At 42.2% G+C, this 17,271-nt stretch overlaps 1 protein-coding gene across 2 annotated transcripts; it reads left to right on the top strand.

Annotated features, from left to right (window-relative positions):
* Nucleotides 1-4,074: 4,074 nt before the first annotated feature.
* PSMA6 (proteasome 20S subunit alpha 6) lies at nucleotides 4,075-15,067 on the top strand. Of its 2 annotated transcripts, XM_080345906.1 has the most exons (8): nucleotides 4,132-4,262; nucleotides 5,065-5,219; nucleotides 8,247-8,341; nucleotides 9,075-9,156; nucleotides 9,409-9,564; nucleotides 11,145-11,323; nucleotides 13,491-13,585; nucleotides 14,859-15,067. In XM_080345906.1, exons 2-8 carry the CDS (start codon nucleotides 5,210-5,212, stop codon nucleotides 14,914-14,916), a joined length of 675 nt encoding a protein of 224 aa, XP_080202032.1. In that variant the 5' UTR covers nucleotides 4,132-4,262; nucleotides 5,065-5,209; the 3' UTR covers nucleotides 14,917-15,067. The 2 variants fall into 2 exon arrangements, with proteins under 2 accessions (XP_080202031.1, XP_080202032.1); XM_080345905.1 differs by lacking the exon at nucleotides 5,065-5,219 and having other exon boundaries at nucleotides 4,075-4,262.
* Nucleotides 15,068-17,271: the final 2,204 nt, after the last annotated feature.

Below are 17,271 nucleotides of genomic sequence, written 5' to 3'. Positions count from 1 at the left end.
TTTGCTTATGTAAATGCATGAATTTTGTAAACAAAAATTGATGATAACTAGAAATTCTTACAGGCAGTAATAGAACAAAACTGAATTTTCTACGGATAATTTTATAAAACTTACCCCAAGTTATAAAAAAAAAGAACACAGGAAAAGCGTTCCAAGTTATTATTTATAAGTGGTTTATGGTAAATGTTTTCATTTATTGCACTTACCACTTTAATGCAAACTTTCATCCCCCCCAAAACATGGAAATGCCACATTAATCTCAGATGAAAGATCATGTTTTTGTCATATTTGACTTGCACACTGAAAAATCCTCTGTTTGAAACTGAGTTGAATCATAAAGATCTTTTTGTATAGTATTTGCAGTTCTGAGTTTTTGCAGTGTCCCATGAGAAGCTGCTTCAGGACTCTTAGCGTTCAGGCATGTTCTCTGCTTTTTTTGCTATTTTATCCTGACACTTTTTTTCCTCCTGGTTTGTAAACCAGCATCTGTGATTTACATGTCGTCATATCCTTCAGGTGCTGTGCAGAAGGGGTAGAGGAGCTGGATATCTCTTAAAGTAACCCAGAACCTTGGTCTTAAATTCATCATGTTGTTGGTAGCTTTAATCACAGACCCATTTTCTGACTCCTGTATGTCACCTGCTTTCTGGAGTCTGCCAGGGAAAGCAGAGAGATTGGATGTTCTCTCACTCCTCAAACCAATTTACATCTAATCCGTCAGAAGATTGTTTTTACAATTCTGTAAGTCAGATAACTGCCATATCTCCTTGAAAATGCAAATACTGCTTTGTTAAAGTATGTGTCTTCTGTACAGGACTGCTTAGTAAGCAACTGTTGCTGTGTCTGAGGGTTACGTACCCTCTGGGTTAAGTTCCAAAACAGCACACACTGATGTGAATCAGTGTTGTTATAGTCCCAGTTTGGGACCAGCTCTGATGGTCTTGCAGTCCTAAGCAACTCAGGGCTGAGTCAGCTGAATGCAAAACCCTTTAAAAAATTGGTTTTGGCCAGGTCAAAATTTGCGTTGTTGTATGGAACTAGCACCATTGCACAAGTACTGAAACCTGTGTGGGAGAGAGGCTTGGAATACCAGTCTGCAGAAGGCGGGTCCTTGCAGCTCTGCCTTGGGTCAGCTTTAGCTGCCCAGAAACTGCACCTTCAGCATATCCATTTCATTGCCAGACGTGTTCGTCCATTGAGGTTTGTTTTTTACCTCACCCTGGTCATTATCAGACATGCGGACATATCAGACTGGAATAAATGCATCCTCTGCTTCCTTTAGACTGACAACAGACATGTTCCTCATCAATCACTTGGGTTTAATCTCAAAACCTATTCCTACAGAGATACCATAACACCTTCTAAATAGTAACACTTCCTAAATACACACATTTTTAGTGTATTTAGGGGCAGATGAAACAGAATCTGGAATTTACAACAGGAGGATGTCCCAACATTAGTGTGAGAATTGTTGTGACTTTTTTTTCTTTGTGTTTGCTGATAATACACTTCACTGTAGATCCTTAGAGGGAATTAATTGCTTCCTCTCTTTGGAACCAAAAAAGGAAACATTAGCAATCAACTTCCACACTTTTCCCATTGCATTCCTCCTGTTCATATAGATGTACACATTCTCCAGAGCCTCAGTTCTGCCTGAGGTTAATTATTTGCACTCTATTTAAGATATTTGTGAAATAACATTCCTTTTGTGTTGCTTTAAGTCTTCACATTTTAGATTACTGAAACAGGAAATTTAGACGTAACAATGAGGATTTGTTTCTGAGTATGTAAAAGGAATTCTGGGAGGTTTCATTGGCAATAAACCCGAGAGCAACCCAAAGCTTACTGGCATCTACCAGCAGATCTACTTGATGTTACTACTTGTTAGTAGAGAAGTGCAGTAAAAATCCAAGGATTTCTAGTGTCTGTCAGGGAGTAGCTTATTAGATTGATGGTTGCATGCTGAATGCCAGAAAGGCAAGTTCTCCCAATGCTGCAGCAACTGGTACCCCCGAAACCACAGCGAATGACCCCGACTGCCCTTTGCTGGCCCGCTGAGAGAGGAGAACTGGGATCAGAGGGAACCAGCACTTCTCTTGGCCTGCCACGTGCTGGGGACATGGAGACACATCAGTGAGAGAGACGTGAGGAAGGCTGAAGGGTTTCAGCCTGCGCTGTAGCCGCTTTGGAAATAGCTTCGTCTCCGAGCTCACACGCTTACTGCCGTCTTAAAAACGTCTCCCTCAGGGTCCTGCAACACAGACTTTGACTCTCATGTAGCTGGTCAGATGTAATGAACACTAAACCCAAAATACATGATTGCTCTTCTACTGAAACAAAACCTTACGTTGAAACTGACAAAACTGCCACATAGATGGAGAAAACTTTTAGAAACTGTCCATGACTTCTGCTCCGTCACATCCATAGTATTGAGTAATTGTTACTCTTTCCTTGGTCTAAGTCAAATATTGAATCTTCCATTCCAGACACTTAAGGATTTTCTCACTTGGTTACTTTTTGGCAATCAGGCTGAATGCTTGAAAATTACTTCAGTTTTCCCATCCCCTTTTTCTCATGGGAAAAATAATCTGACATTAAACTCCAGGGTTACAGAATGGAAGAGCTTTGTACGTGGAAGGACTGGGAGGTCAGGAATCCTCAGCCTGGAGGAACAGAGGTCTTGAGAGACACAGAGGTCATAAGAATAATGAGCTGTGGAGGGGATGCATGGGGATCGATCGCTTGCTGTCTCTTCCAGTACAAAAGCCGTATCAGATGGTGCTGGCAGATAGAAGGTTCAGATAAAAGGTGAGGTTTCAGATGAAACCACACAGCGTGTTGTTAATGCTGAGCAACTCTTTGCCACAGCATGTCATGGATGCAAGAAGTTCACGTGAGTTCAAGGGGAGACCAGCAGGTTCATGAAAGAGAAATGCAGGAAGGGTTATTAAATAACCAGACGCTATTTCTGCCTTGGGAAGTCCCTCCAGACGCCTGGAGACTGTGAGAGTATTCAGGGAGTGGATCATCAGAGGCTCTTTATAGTCCTGGTACTTTTCCTTGGGCATCCGCTTTTGGCCACAGCTGCAGACAGGGCACGGGGCGGGGCAGATTGTCCGACCCAGCAGAGACGTTCTCATGCTGCACCACAGCCTTGAACAGCTCACATCTGCCCACACAGCGCTTCCCTCGTGACGGGGACAAACCCCGTGTCTTCTAACACACAGCCAGACGTTTTATTCTCCCACAGTATCAATAATCAAGGAAAAGTATATTGAAAAATTCAAGAAAGCAGACTTTTAATATATGGCATACACAAAATGCACCTGTAGTCTGTTATTTCATCTAATAATAGCCTTTTAAAATAGAGGTGCGGAGACCAAAACACAGCTTTTCCAACTCTTCTCATGATCCAGCTTTAAATAAAAAGCCTTCCCACAAAGAGTAGGGGAAATCCAAGATGCCAAAAGGCACAAGGAGCGTGTATTCATGAGTTCAAATTTGGGGAATTTCCCTTTGTACTGGACACCGATAAACAGTTAAGTCTTTTAAACGTCACATTATAATGCGTCTGCGGCAACAGTTACTCATCATGAGTATCTTAAACACCTTTGTTGAGGTTAGTGTATTTCCTGAAAGTTACTGAAAAGAACATGTGGAAATACTTTGTTTAGGAAGCTGACAGAGGGCCTTGTTTTCCCGGTGGCTGCACAGCTCACGATTATACATCTCCCCGCTCTTCCGCTATTTCCGCGCCCATTCCGTAACGCCTCCCGCGCCTTTCTGCGCGCCAGGAGCCCCGGGCCCGCCCGAGGGCTCGCAGCTCCCGCGTGCCGCTCCCCGGGCCCCGCCCTCCGCCGCGCGGCCCCAGGGGCCGCACGCGCTGCAGCTGCCGCGCTGCACGAGCTGTCGCGACAGGACGCGGGCTGCGCGCGCCGCCACAGTGCGCTTGCGCGGCCGAGGGGGTGGCGGGCGCGAGGCGTGGGGGGCGGGGGACAGGGACACGGAGCGCCGCAGGGTTTGAGCATGCCCAGTACTGCGGCTGGAGCGTGACGGTGCGCGAGCTGTGCGCGTTTCCGCGCCTGCGCCGGGCGCGTGACCCGGAAGTACTCCCGCGGTGCCCCTGTGTGCGGTCTCCGCGGGGCCTGCACGCCGTGAGCCGCTCGGCCGCCCCCCCCGCTGCGCCATGTCCCGCGGATCCAGCGCCGGCTTCGACCGCCACATCACCATCTTCTCGCCCGAGGGCCGCCTCTACCAAGTCGGTGGGTGTCCGGCCCCGGGGATGCTGCCGCTGAATTGCCCCGTCACGGGCCGGGCCTGCCGGCCGGGCAGCACCACAGCGGGCTCGGGGAGCCCCGCCGAACCCGGTTGCCCTGGGGAGGGGGGGGAACGTGGCGCTTCTTGTGGCCGACGAGTCTCGGTTCCCGCCCTGCCCGGTCCCGCGGTGCGGGGAGAAGCCAGCGGGGAGCCAGGAGCAGCTGCGGGCCCGGCGTGCCGACGTGGGGCCCGGGAAGGGGATCCTCGCTGAGAAAGGGAAAGCTCAGAGCCAGGGGGATCCCCTGCAGTGTCCCCTGCACGGGGAGGGGGCTCCTGCCATTTCCTAGTGTTTTATTTCAGATGCTTGTAGACCAAAGTGACAGTTATCCAAAAGCTGTTTATTCCTCTGAAAGTGTTTCTGAGCTGTTTGAAATGGGACTTGAGCTGCCTCAAACCCTGCATGCCAGAGTTACAGAGTCAGTTTCTGGTGGTAGCCCCTGCTCTCCCTTGCTGTACCTCAATGCCGTGTGTTCTGTACATCACAGCCTGTGAGACAGCAGCAGCTATCCTTTATTTTCAGGCTTCTTTGAACGTTTTGCAATTACGCTGCAGCATAGCTTTATCTTCTTCTGTAGGTTACTGAGACTTTTATTCATATTCTACAGTGCAGCAAATTGTGCAGAGGAGCCTCATGGTGCTGCTGCAGAATACTCAATAGCAGCATAGTCAGCTTGCAGTCTGGCAGAACAATGAGAGGGCTCCTGAACGATCCTTACAACAGGGCTGGGTGATTTGTTTTGGCAGCAGCATCCTGATGCCACCTTCCCCTGGAGCTTAGTGGCTCTTCCACAGCTGCAAGTGGCTTCGCTGCACGTGTATTACACAGCACATCTGTACATCCATCTGTTCCCCAGGAAAGGGGGCTGTTGGGACCAGACTGCATGAATTGCCCATGGCAGCCAGTAAGTTTTTTGTGTCTGCCCTTGGGTGTGTGGAACAGGCCTCCTGCACAGGTGGCCCAGTCTCAAGGGGTCCTTTCTCCAGGGAGCAGCCAGGAAAGTGCCTTTGTGTAGGTGTCTGTGCATGGATAGAAAGTTACCTGTACAAGATACCTACATACAGGTGCTGTCTTATGTCTGAAGCGTTTATAAGGCTTGTATGCAACTTGCACAGTGAGCCTTATACATATGGGTAGGGGCAGCACTTCCTCACACGGGATGTCAGTGCCTCTGTGATGGAAGAGTCATGGGCTCTGACCTTCCGTTTGCATTAAAACAAGCTGGTTAGTCTGTGTCGTCATTCTGGCTGTTTCTCTGTTGCAGTACAACTTGTTAGGAATAGTTTCTGCATCCTGTTGCAAAGAGAAAGCAGAGCCTCAGTTTTCTACTTCCTGGGTATATTCAGCAATTAGGTTAATGTGTGAGAAATGTGCAGTACCTCCATATCTTTTACCCGTGTTTTAGAAGCAAGTATCTGCCTGTGCATTTGTGAGCCTCTGCACACAGCCTGAAGCTGTCTAAAAGATATTTTGATTACCTGTATGCTGTGGGAAGAAAAATACATAGGTGTGCATAGTTATGTATGAGCTCACTGTACCCACAGCCAGGCTGACAACTTGTACATGGTGCCACGCTAGTGTTGGCCAGCACCTGGCCACAACCTGGGCAGAAAGCTCATGGTTGCTTGGGGTTAAATATCCAACTCCAGGGTTTTTTTTGCTCTTTCTTTCTTAATCCTGTACATCCTTGTCCATGTGCTGGATACAGGTTAATTAGGTGGTGTCAAGGATGAGTATAGATACATTGTTTTAAGGCTGCCTTAAAACCTGAGGATTTTTTGGAAGTTGGCAGTACCTGAACAGAGATTTCCAGTGTAGTGATATTGTACTGAAACGCCTGTGCTTTGCCTTAGAGCTGTCTTACCTTTCCAAAGCTCAAAAAGCTCAAGTGCCTTTGAAGTGATCTCATGTTAGAGAAGTTAACAGTTATTTCATATACATTTCTTGTTGCTGTGGTCAAAATCACTCAGAGCATCAGTGTTGTCTTGCCACTTATTAGTTCCGGTCTTCAAAAGTAATGTTTCTTCTGAGTGGAATTTTGGGAGCTGAAGAAAATTATTATGGTCAAATTTCTGACTGTCATGATGTAACAGCAAGTGACTGCTGTTTTCAGAAAGAACATGTGGAGTATTGCTGAAATACTTACATAGCAGAAAACAGACTTAAAACACCACTAGCAATTTGGATTTGTGATACTTCACTTTTTGGCTTGTCTCTGAAAACTGAGGAATGCATGTGGTAATAGGAACAGGACAAGGAGGGGCTGCAGTTCAGCAAGTCTGATTGTCAGTACTTGCAAACGAAAAGAGTTTGTGAGGGCACCTGTTCCTGCTCCCACCTCAGTGTCACAGAATCACAGAATGGTTGAGGTTGGCAGGGACCTCTGGAAGTCTTTGCCCAGCCCCCTACTCAAGGAGGGCCACCTGGAGCAGGTTGCCCAGGACTGTGTCCAGACAGCTCTTGAATATCTCCAAGGATAGAGAATTTACAACCTCTGTGGGCCTCTGCCAGTGTTTGGTCACCGTCACAGTGAAAAAGTGTTTCCCGCTGTTCAGATGGAACCTCCTGTGTTTCATTTTGTGCCCGTTGCTTCTGGACCTGGCACTGGGCACCACTGAGAAGAGCTTGGCTCTGTCCACCTTCTTTATACCCTCCCTTCAGGTATTTGTGCACATAAATAAACAAGCGCTGCGGAGCCTTGGCCTGGGGCTTCAAACGTGACAGGTTTGTGGGCAGCGCTGCCTCATGTCTCACTGGGTGCTGTGCCCTCCTGCAGGCTACAGCACTGGTCACCCGGAGAGGGCAAGTGAAGAAGTGAGCGGAGCTGTGTGTGTAGCGGAGAGAAAGGGGGAACATTCTTTATGGCGTGTTTGGGTTACCCAGTAAATGCTCTGATGCCTGAGAGTAATAACTACGGTGCCATAAATACATGGCAGCCAGCCCTTCCACAGCACTGACTCAGCAAATTGGACATAAAGATCCTGGTATTGCAAGAGTTGGGTTTTTTTCATTTTCCCATTATTCCTCTCCTGTTGTGCAATCTCTTCCATAGATTTGAATGCAGCTTTTAAAACAGCTGAGCTTCTTGCTCCCATTATTTTAGAGGATAGTTTTAGCAATTTGCTACACTGTTGTTCAGACTTGTTCTATTTTTATTCGCATCACTGACAAAAAAAATACATATAGTTACTGCCTGAAACTTACCTCTTCTAACCAGATATTAGGGAGTTCTGAATTTTTATCATATGTTGCCAGGTAAATTATTTTTAAAGTTGTTGTTCTTAATACTTCTGAAACCATTAATCAAGGGAAATGCATTGCATGGATTATATCAAGTAAACCTTAATCCATTACATTTATCTCAATAATGCTGTCTGGTAGGTACATGATTAGGTTTCATTTTGAAAAGTGGATAAAAGCATTGCAGTGTTTGAACATCCAGTTAGAAAATGTGATAGTAAGGTTAAAACCAATCTTCTTTGCCTAGTTCTTCCCTTCAGGTTTCATCTGTATCAGTTGAAAATCACATCCTTGCAATGGTAATAATGCTTGAGTTACTAAACTTCTGCATGCTAAAAAGTCTGATGTTAACATCGGACTCTTTTGGTCAAGTGCAGAATCAGCTTTTAGTTTTAAAATAAATTCTGTTGCTGTTAAACATTCTAACTGAACAAAAAGGCAAAATATTAGAAATGTTTGAGCAAAGCAGTGATAGTAGTTTTGTGACGAGAGTTAATGACTAAATTCCCATCAGAAGGTTCTTGTGTGCATTGTACTGAAGACCTTAAAGACACAAAGTATTGCACAAATATTAAAGTATTAGAAAGAATAGAACTTGGTGAGACCTCTGTGTTGGTAGGAGGTGTGTCAGAGTTATTTGTACTAATATCTCTAATGCTGTTTTTTTATTAATTTTTATGTATTTTTCTAGAATATGCTTTCAAGGCCATAAACCAGGGTGGACTTACATCAGTAGCTGTTCGTGGGAAAGATTCTGCAGTAATTGTAACACAGAAAAAAGTACCTGTAAGTAGTCTGGTTTTGAGGGGGAGGCTGGAAGGAAGTAAGAAAAAACAGGGGGGTGACACATTGCAACATTGATATTATATTTATTAACGTTGACATATATTGCAGTTTGAGTTGAATATCTTATTGTTCTACTTATTACGAGTTCTAGCTCTGTTTAGTGCTCAGTTGTACATTTCCTCACCAAGTACTGTAAAATTGGTTTTCTCTGCAGCGATTGAGGGGTTAAAGCTAAAATACAGAGTGGGGTGTGTTGTACTTTGGCTGCTGTACATTAGTATGGCTTGTAAGGGCTGAGTTGTCCATCCTGAGTTTCCTACTCAGAAAGTGTTATACCAATAACATTCAGAACAGATTTTCACAGGCGTTTCAGCACAGTGGGGCTGTATTGTTGACAAAGAGGGAAAACCCTTTTGTCTGAAGGGCAGAGTGCAACAAGAACTCAAGTTTTTGTATGTGTGTCCTCAAAGTTTCTTCAGAGGGAAAAAGACTTTGAAGTTGGTCATGCTGCAGCTGTCAGCCTTTTCCAGATACTGAGTTTTTTTATCTTTCTCATTCTCCTATTTCTTCCTTCATGTGCCTATAGCAGTAAATAGTAGAAACCCTGAAAGACAATTTTTAGCTGTTAGTTGATTTTTTGGGGGTCTCTTCTGTAAATACCAGAGCATCCAGAGTCTTTTTTCGAACTTAAAGAACAATGTTTTCTATTAGTTCTTTTCTGTTTCCTCTTTAGGACAAGTTACTGGATTCCAACACAGTGACTCATTTATTCAGAATTACTGAAAATATTGGCTGTGTGATGACAGGAATGACAGGTATTTAATTCACCATCTTTTTAAGTATCTGAAATGTGTCAATTTTTTTATATAGTTATCCACTTTGCATCATACAAAACAAGTACTCCAGGAGATTTGTTCTACTCAATCTGTTTTTTGGAGAACTTGTCTAGTTCTGATATGTATATCTAAAGACAACTTAAAGTAGGGCTTGAAATTTGCTTTCTCTAGCAATGCTAGGAATAAACGTGGTACCTGTTCAGTTAAATTAATATTAGTTCTTTTGTCTAGCTGACAGCAGATCCCAGGTGCAGAGAGCTCGCTATGAGGCTGCTAACTGGAAGTACAAGTACGGCTACGACATCCCTGTGGATATGCTATGTAAAAGGATTGCAGATATTTCTCAGGTCTATACGCAGAATGCTGAAATGAGGCCTCTTGGTTGCTGTAAGTTTAGTCTTTACTATTTCTTGTCTAAGCTTGCGACTTCAAGTGCAAGGAATTCTCACCTGTTTTCAAATTGTGCAAGGTCTGCATGTAAGTGAAGGAGTAAGAGGGATGAACAGCCAAATGAGAGAGCAGTGCTGGAAATCCTGAATTGGAGCCATGATTTTACCATTGATTCAGCATTTGGCGTGGAGTGAATGGTTCAGCCTCTGAAACATGTGTGATGCTCTTTCACCTTTGTTTTTAAGACCTGGTCTGTTCACACTGCACAGTGATGCCTGTCACTGGGAGATGTTCTTTTTACTGATGTCTGTGTCTTGGTAAATATCACTGTTAAAACAGACATGTGGAGAGAGCAGTTATGTTTGTGCAGATTTTGTGTCTTATTTTCTATCAAAGTGGTATGTATAGGCTAAAAATCTGCATAAGTTTTGCTCTTAACCATTATATAGCTAATGCAGAGAAGAAGCGCTTAAAAATATTTCTCTTGCAAACATTTCTGCACCAGTCTTGTTTTATAACAGTAAATGCAGTTTAAGTAGAAAAAGATATGTGTAAAGTTGGGGGTTTTTTAGATATTCTTGGTCATCTCTCAGTTCTGAGGTGGGTTCTGACTTTTTTTCCTTTTATATTTGCCTGTGAGCAACTTATAACTGTACTGTTAGGCTGCCCAGAACTGAGATGAAAGACTTAACGTCTCCTCAGTGTTTCCTCAATTACTTTTTCATTAAACATTCTGTCTGGGTTTCTTTTAGTTTGCTTGCATTTTTTTTTCTTTTCAGGACAATAGTTTCAGAATTGATGAATCACTTCTCGTAACCATAGTAAGCACTGCACTTCTCACTAAAGAAGTAACATTGAGGGTTACACCACAGTTTCCATGATGGAGCAATTTTTCTGTGCTTGTAATATTCAGGAATGATTGTTTATTTCTTCCTTTGGCATTTCCCAGACCTCGATAGTACTGGAAAATGGTTGTGTGCTTTTTCTGTTTTGTTTTTAAATACGTGAATAAATATTTATTTTTCTTTTCTTAACCTTTTTTGGAAAATATGATGGATGTAATGCAGTGCTTTTCAGGATTACAGTCGAGAAATCTAAAGTTGATCTTTTAATATTTCTATTAGTTTCAACATATTTTTTTAAGTTGCTTTCTGGTAAAAGGCACACGCTAAGAGAACTATTGTTAACACTTTTGAAGTGTCACACAATACGCAGGAAGTGAATTGTGGGTGGGTTAACTTTGTATCAGGGTTAAACTTTTGTATTTCCTGATTTGTGGTTCTCTACACACTGAGCATGGCAAAAATGTTTCCATGTTTATTGAGCAGCCTTCTTTGGGAATGACAGAGATCTAGTTTGTACTAAACTGAGGTGCACACCTGATAATGAGATGCTGGTAAGAAATGGCAAATTAGAGGTAAGGAGGAAATCACAGCTCTAGGTATTGGTTCCCAAAAATGTCCTGCTGTGTGTGCGCAAGTTTCAAGGGAGAGGAGTCTCTGTTCTGTTCTGTTCTTAAGTTGAATGAGATTGCTAAAGTTGGGGAAAGAAATGAGTTAACAAATTTTCTCTTCAAGGTATGATTCTGATTGGTATTGATGAAGAACACGGCCCTCAGGTATACAAGTGTGATCCGGCCGGTTACTATTGTGGATTCAAGGCCACAGCTGCAGGCGTTAAACAGACAGAGTCAACCAGTTTTCTTGAAAAGAAAGTAAAGAAGAAATTTGATTGGACATATGAACAAACAGTAGAGGTAGGCCAGCAGAAGGAAATAAAGATTTGTTAAAGTATTTCTAATGAATATGCTGTATGTAGGCTTGTGATATAGAGGAATGCAGTTAGGCATTTCCTATTTCTTACAGTTCTGTACTGCTGCCATTGCAAGTATAGCTATTCCAGCCAGAAAATCTTTAAAGGTATTTTGCAAGTGTTTTTAAATAGTAATCTAATCTGCTTTTTTCTGCCTTATGTTAGCTGAAGCAGAATCTATAATTGTAGCACTCCCACTGCAGCTGGTAGTTGGTTACTACAGTGCTTGATTCTGGGGATACCAGTGCAATTTTCTTTTAGTGGCACTTAAACCAACCTTCATTTCAAACAGGATGAGGTAGTGCATGTCTGTCAGTTTAGTAAATATAGCACCACTTTGTTACGCCCACTGTGAAAACTGTCCTTCAAAGAAGGCCCATTGTAAAAATGTATCCTGCTTATAAAATCAGTTCACTGACCTATTTTATAAGTTATCCTTGCTTTTTTCACTCAGACTGTAGAGAACTGTCTAAACAATCCTCTTCCCTGGCCCACCTGTTTCTCCTGCCAGGCCTCATTCTTCTCTCATAATGTTAAGTTTCCTGCATCACAAAGTCAGCACTTGAAATTAGGAATAATAACCCAAGCTGTTGACACTCTGTAAGATTAAACAGTATGGTGTTAAGGTCCCTGTGAGTGCTATGCAGATTCAGACCTTCAGCTAAATTACATCTGAAGTCTGCATTACTGTGAAAGTACCATTTGAGCGGAAAGTTCTTCAGTATAAACTCATAAGTTTTATAGGTATATCTTAAGTACTGATTTCCTTAATATGTGATTTCTTTAAAGAGAAGATCCTGAGAGGGTCTAATCATCATAGCATGCTGAAATTGAATGTGTTTGAAATTCCCTCAGAGATCCTTTTTTATCCTGGCTGAATATTTTTCAGATTAAATATATTTTTCTGTCACTACTTGATTACATTGTGCATGTCTCTTAGTTGAGTGATAGATGAAATAGTCTTTTCATATTCCTGTTTTTAATTCATAAAACTTCCATGGTATCATGGAAATACTTAATTGGTAATTAATCTGACAGTTCAGATCCTGAAAGTGCTTCTATACCTTTTTGTTGTCTTTGTAAAAATGCTGAGATTGTGAATATAGATCAGACACTGTTACTGGAAAAGGCAGCAGTGACAAAGAGAAGCAAGTCTGTCAAACAAGAACAAAAATCATGCTTTTGTAGTGTTCTTCACACATAATGCTGCCTTTTTTTTTAAGCTTGTGGTGAATTAGTGATAATACTCTGTGGATCAGAGTTTGGGGGTTTTTGCTGGTTTTTGTTTTGGTTTAATTTTTTTTACAACTTGGCAGTCTTGTGATAATACATCTGTGTAGTCTTATAGAATTACTGCAGAATGAATGTATTATCAACATATTGAAAATAACCTTCAGAAAATCTCATCTGGTGTCCTACACTTCCTAATACATTGCTGATCAGAATTAAATGCCAGCATGTCAGAATAACTGATTTGATAAGCATCTGGCTACATAGCTGTTTTATGGAACTTCTTTTTGTGCTCAATCGTTGTTTTAGGAATATATCTTTAGCATTGTTATGACCCTACTGCAGGGTTAAGCGTGAGGGAGATTGCAAAGAATACCTTTTAAAACAGGTGATGATTAGGGTGGGAGTAAAATAAGTTAAGCCATGATGAAATACAGCTTTTAGAAACAGCCAACATAATTTTAATTACCGAAAGAAAAGCCAGAACGAAAGCTACACAAGTGACTTGTGCTTTGAGTAATCTTGGACTGTTATGTTGGTGTCAGTCTTGTTTGCCAGTAATGAAACATGTTCTGTCCTTGGGACATGGGGTTTTAATCTTTGCTTGGTAAAAGCTTTCAGGTTTGTTGTGGGTTTTTTCTGCTATGAAAATGACATGTCCCTTTGCTAGATTGGGCTTTTTAGCGAGAGGACCGGAGCGGGATTGTATTCTGTAACAAGGGGAAACTATTTGAAACTTTTCAGCTGAGGTTTTGAGGTGGAAGGAAATAACTCAAAACTAGAAGGAAGGGCAGTTGTTAATGCTTTGTCTATTGGGGGAAAAAAAAGAAGCAGCCTTACTGCTTTCTGTTTAATGATAGCATTTTTTTATCATCTTTCAGACAGCAATAACATGCCTGTCTACTGTACTATCCATTGATTTCAAACCTTCAGAAATAGAAGTTGGTGTAGTTACAGTGGAAAATCCTAAATTCAGGTAAGTGACCAGTGTTGATAGAACTTGGTGTGTTTCTCTGGTTATGGGCAATTATTTTTAACTTCTTATGTAATGGTGAATTGCGAAAAAGAGATGTCAGAAGTTTTGGAGGTTTGTTGTTTGTTTTGGTTTGTTTTGTTTTCCTGTAACTCTTCAAAATGTGTGCTGGTAAAAGACATTGTTTAAGAAAAAATGGTAACATAGTTTTGAAATGTTTGACATGGTTAAGTGGTGCAGTAGAGAGAAGTGTTTCCCCACCTAGCATGAAAGCAAGACACCTGCCATTTCCCCCCTCCCCTGTCATCGCCGCAGTGCGAGGGCAGCGCACTCTGTGCAGCAAGGTCCCTTGGTCAAATCTGTTGAGACAACACCAGATCTTCCTGCTGAGGACTGCGCCCCGAGTCAGGTACAGCGGGCCAGGCAGCCTTCTCACAGCACAGAGCTGTGGAAGTGTGCATGAAATGTGGGAAAATAGGTTTGGGGGCACTTTAGTTAATGCAAAATGACCCTCTAGGTGCGCGTTAGCTAAAATTTAGTTACGACTGGCTTACTGCAGAGGAGTTCAATTATTTCTGCCTTAGTCTTTTATTGCCTTTTTTTTTAAATTAAAAAAAAAAAACAAACAACAACTCAGACAGGAGCAGCCAAGCCAAGTCCTCTGCTTCAGTCTAGCTACTTGGTAGGTGGGGATTGGAGAGAGGCTTCCAACCTTTGTGTCCTACAGGTGCAGCCACTTAAGTGCTTCCTAATGTGTATAAAGTTGATGTAGTGAAGATGGGTGGGTTTGCATTTGGTGGGGTGTGTTTAGGACCACTGAATAACAGCACTTTTGAGAAAGCGTACGGGAGCTGCATTACCCCTTTGCTGCTGCTCAAGGGTCAAGTGCTGTTTTTTTACCAAACTGCAGTTACGGGTCTTCTGTCTTTTTTGGAAAGGATGGATAACAAGCAGAGGGAGAAGGCTGTGAAAACCTGTGTCCACCTTGGAGTAATCATACTAATGACCATACCCTTTCCCCTCACCAGGGCCCAGCTTGCAGGAATTACCTGTTCTTTTTCTACCATTTGTTGCCTTTTTACTGTCTAGTGTCTTGGCTTCTTTGTTTATTTTTTCAAAAAGAACTGGAATGTCAGCCTGAGGCCCTGGCAGCAGGGCTTCAAAGGGCTGAAAGATACATTGTGTAAAACTCATTTGTGTAGATATTAGGTTGGAACATTATAGCTTAAGGAAGAGGATCATTGAAGCTATTTAAGATTTGTTTTTGTTCTTTCAGGATCCTTACAGAAGCAGAGATTGATGTGCACCTTGTAGCTCTGGCAGAGAGAGACTAATTAGCATTCCCATTTCCATTGTCTGTGCTTCTGACCAGGATATTTGGTGAAAAGAAAACACTTATTAATGGCTTTAGATTATGGGTGGAAAACGGTGTCCATTATATGATGTATTTTACTCTGTACAAATAAAACAGAGGTTTTTGAAATACTTGGTGTCTCCTTTTAATGTATTTTTTTTAAAACTCTCTGTTCTATGAAGTTCTCTTCAAAATGCTTGATGATTTTGAATATTTCTGTGATTGCTTGCCTTTTAGTTGTAGTTAGAGAAGTTTTATACTCGGCTCCATATTTTTCACCTGAGCTATTTGGCTCTTAATGTAAAGTTTTATATCAATTAGGGGGGGTGTTGAGGTAATTCATACATTTACATGTGTTCTCTTCTTGCCCTGATATTGGAAGGCTTATAACATTATTGTTCTGTGGGGAAAATAAGATCTAAATATTTGCTCGGGTGTGTGTAAGGATATATGACAAAAGTTGAAGAAAAAACTTGTGCTGTGGTTCCCAGTACATTCCTTTAGACTGATTTATTTGAGGTCCAGGTAGTAAATTTAATGGATATCTACTATAATAACACAGCTCTGAAGCTAACATTTATTTAGGGGAACAGATTCTATATGCAGTGTACTTTGAGAGTTTGGCTGTTGTTACCAACGTGGTTTGAGGTTTTGGGCAGTGCCAGGAACAATGTTGGAGCCAATAGACAAAGTCCATCAACAAGAATGTCTCTGGGAAGCAATCCCCATTGCTCCTTCAAAGGTTCTGGATTAGGAGAAAAGAGAAGACCGCAAAAAAGCATTTTTGTTTTGCTGCAATTGAAGAGGTTTCACCCTCAGCAGCAAAAAGGGAGATGATGGAGTTGTGAGGGAGGAGACACTGGGGAGACAGGGCAGATTACCAGGTATTTTTAGCTGTTGGGTTGACATGCGTCTTCTTGGGAATATGCCAAGCTAATCCAATTTAGCTCCTTCATTCCTCCTCTGTGCTATTCCTATATTCTCTTTGATTTTTGAGACCTTTGGGGAAGGCCTCATAAGTCATCAGAAACTAAGATTGCTGGATTTTTTTTTTCTTTTTGCTTAAAGCCTCTTGAATGTGTGTTTTTCAAGTTCATTGTAGTAAAGGAGATGCAATTCTGTGTTTGGTGGTTTTAATAAAAATTAATGCTCACCTTATGTGATAACTGAGTTGAGGAGATTCAAATGTACTGTGAATTGTTGACTTCACAAAGCTTCCTGAATTTCCATTTGTGCCTCCAAATTTCAGTTTCCCTTATGTCAGACAGCGTAGTATAGATGATAAGATGAAGCCACCCTTGCTTCTGGTTTTGGGTTGGTTATCTGAGAATTCTGTATGGTTTTGTGTAACAGTGAACAAATGCTGATGGCACATTTGGAAAAGTCTTTGTCATTCCAAGTGACAGCTGAGTTTCTGAAACTTCCCAGGACCTTCCTTCCTGATTCTCCAGTTGTATAACAGCCTGGAATTTGAGTAGACTGAAGTCATCATGTACTTTGCCATAAAACATAATGCACTGATAGGTTGTTCTTGATCAGCTTTCATTTTGTATAGAAAACTTCACTAATGACTTCTTGAACAGAACAAATTAAAAGGAAGATGGCAATTGAGGAGCCATGTGACTAGAGTATTTAGTATTAAGACTCCCTAAGAGCAGTGGGTGCTCGTTCATACCTTATGCTTTTGCAATGCAGAACATCCCATCTTGTGTTCAGAGTTAATGAAATAAGCTGTCTACAATATGTTACCTGGCAATGTTGCACCTTTTTTTAATAAGCAAAGTTAAAAGTGCAGCAACTGAAACGCCATTTTTGCTAGTATTTTGTCCTGTAGAGCAGACTCATGGTTCTGTTTTCATACTAATGGTGGGGATTTTTCTCAGTCAAAGCTTTTTGTTGTTTAAGATAAGGCAGCTCTGCAGGTGGGGATACCTGACCGCATGGGAAAACCCCGTGTGTTACACTCACACATGATCACATTCCTCACACCCTGGAGCTCACAGCACCTGCGACCAAACTGCACCAGCTGCAGCTGCTGTGGGGCTGTGCCTGGTATCACCTGCAGTTCCAGGCCTGGCACTGGTGGAGGAACTAGAGCGTGCATGGTACCATCCCAGCGCTGATGGTTTGGGTAGAGCTTATCGAGAGCGATACCAGACTTGGGCTCGATCCATGTGCGTGGTTTGTTGTGCCAGTGCTGGGAACCCTGGCAGATGCACTTTGTGAATGTAAGAGCAGTTAAGCAGGAATAGGATTAAGTCTTATTTGCATACTAGGCCCAGGTCAGTGTTATCTGTACTAAACTCAGACTGAGTCTGCAGAGGCTTGTAACTGT

This window comes from Nesoenas mayeri (assembly GCF_963082525.1).
Source record: "Nesoenas mayeri genome assembly, chromosome: 5".
Classification (NCBI taxonomy): Eukaryota; Metazoa; Chordata; class Aves; order Columbiformes; family Columbidae; genus Nesoenas; species Nesoenas mayeri.
The sequence above is the reverse complement of the archived record's forward strand: the minus strand, read 5'-3'. Positions and strand labels throughout refer to the sequence as shown.

What these genes read in the sequence shown, in the direction of transcription:
- PSMA6 (XM_080345905.1), top strand. Translation starts at nt 4,187, where the DNA reads ATGTCCCGCGGATCCAGCGCCGGCTTCGACCGCCACATCACCATCTTC. An exon ending in GGGCCGCCTCTACCAAGTCG is followed by an intron (nt 4,263 to 8,246) that starts GTGGGTGTCCGG and finishes GTATTTTTCTAG; the next exon opens with AATATGCTTTCAAGGCCATA. An exon ending in TGTGATGACAGGAATGACAG is followed by an intron (nt 9,157 to 9,408) that starts GTATTTAATTCA and finishes TCTTTTGTCTAG; the next exon opens with CTGACAGCAGATCCCAGGTG.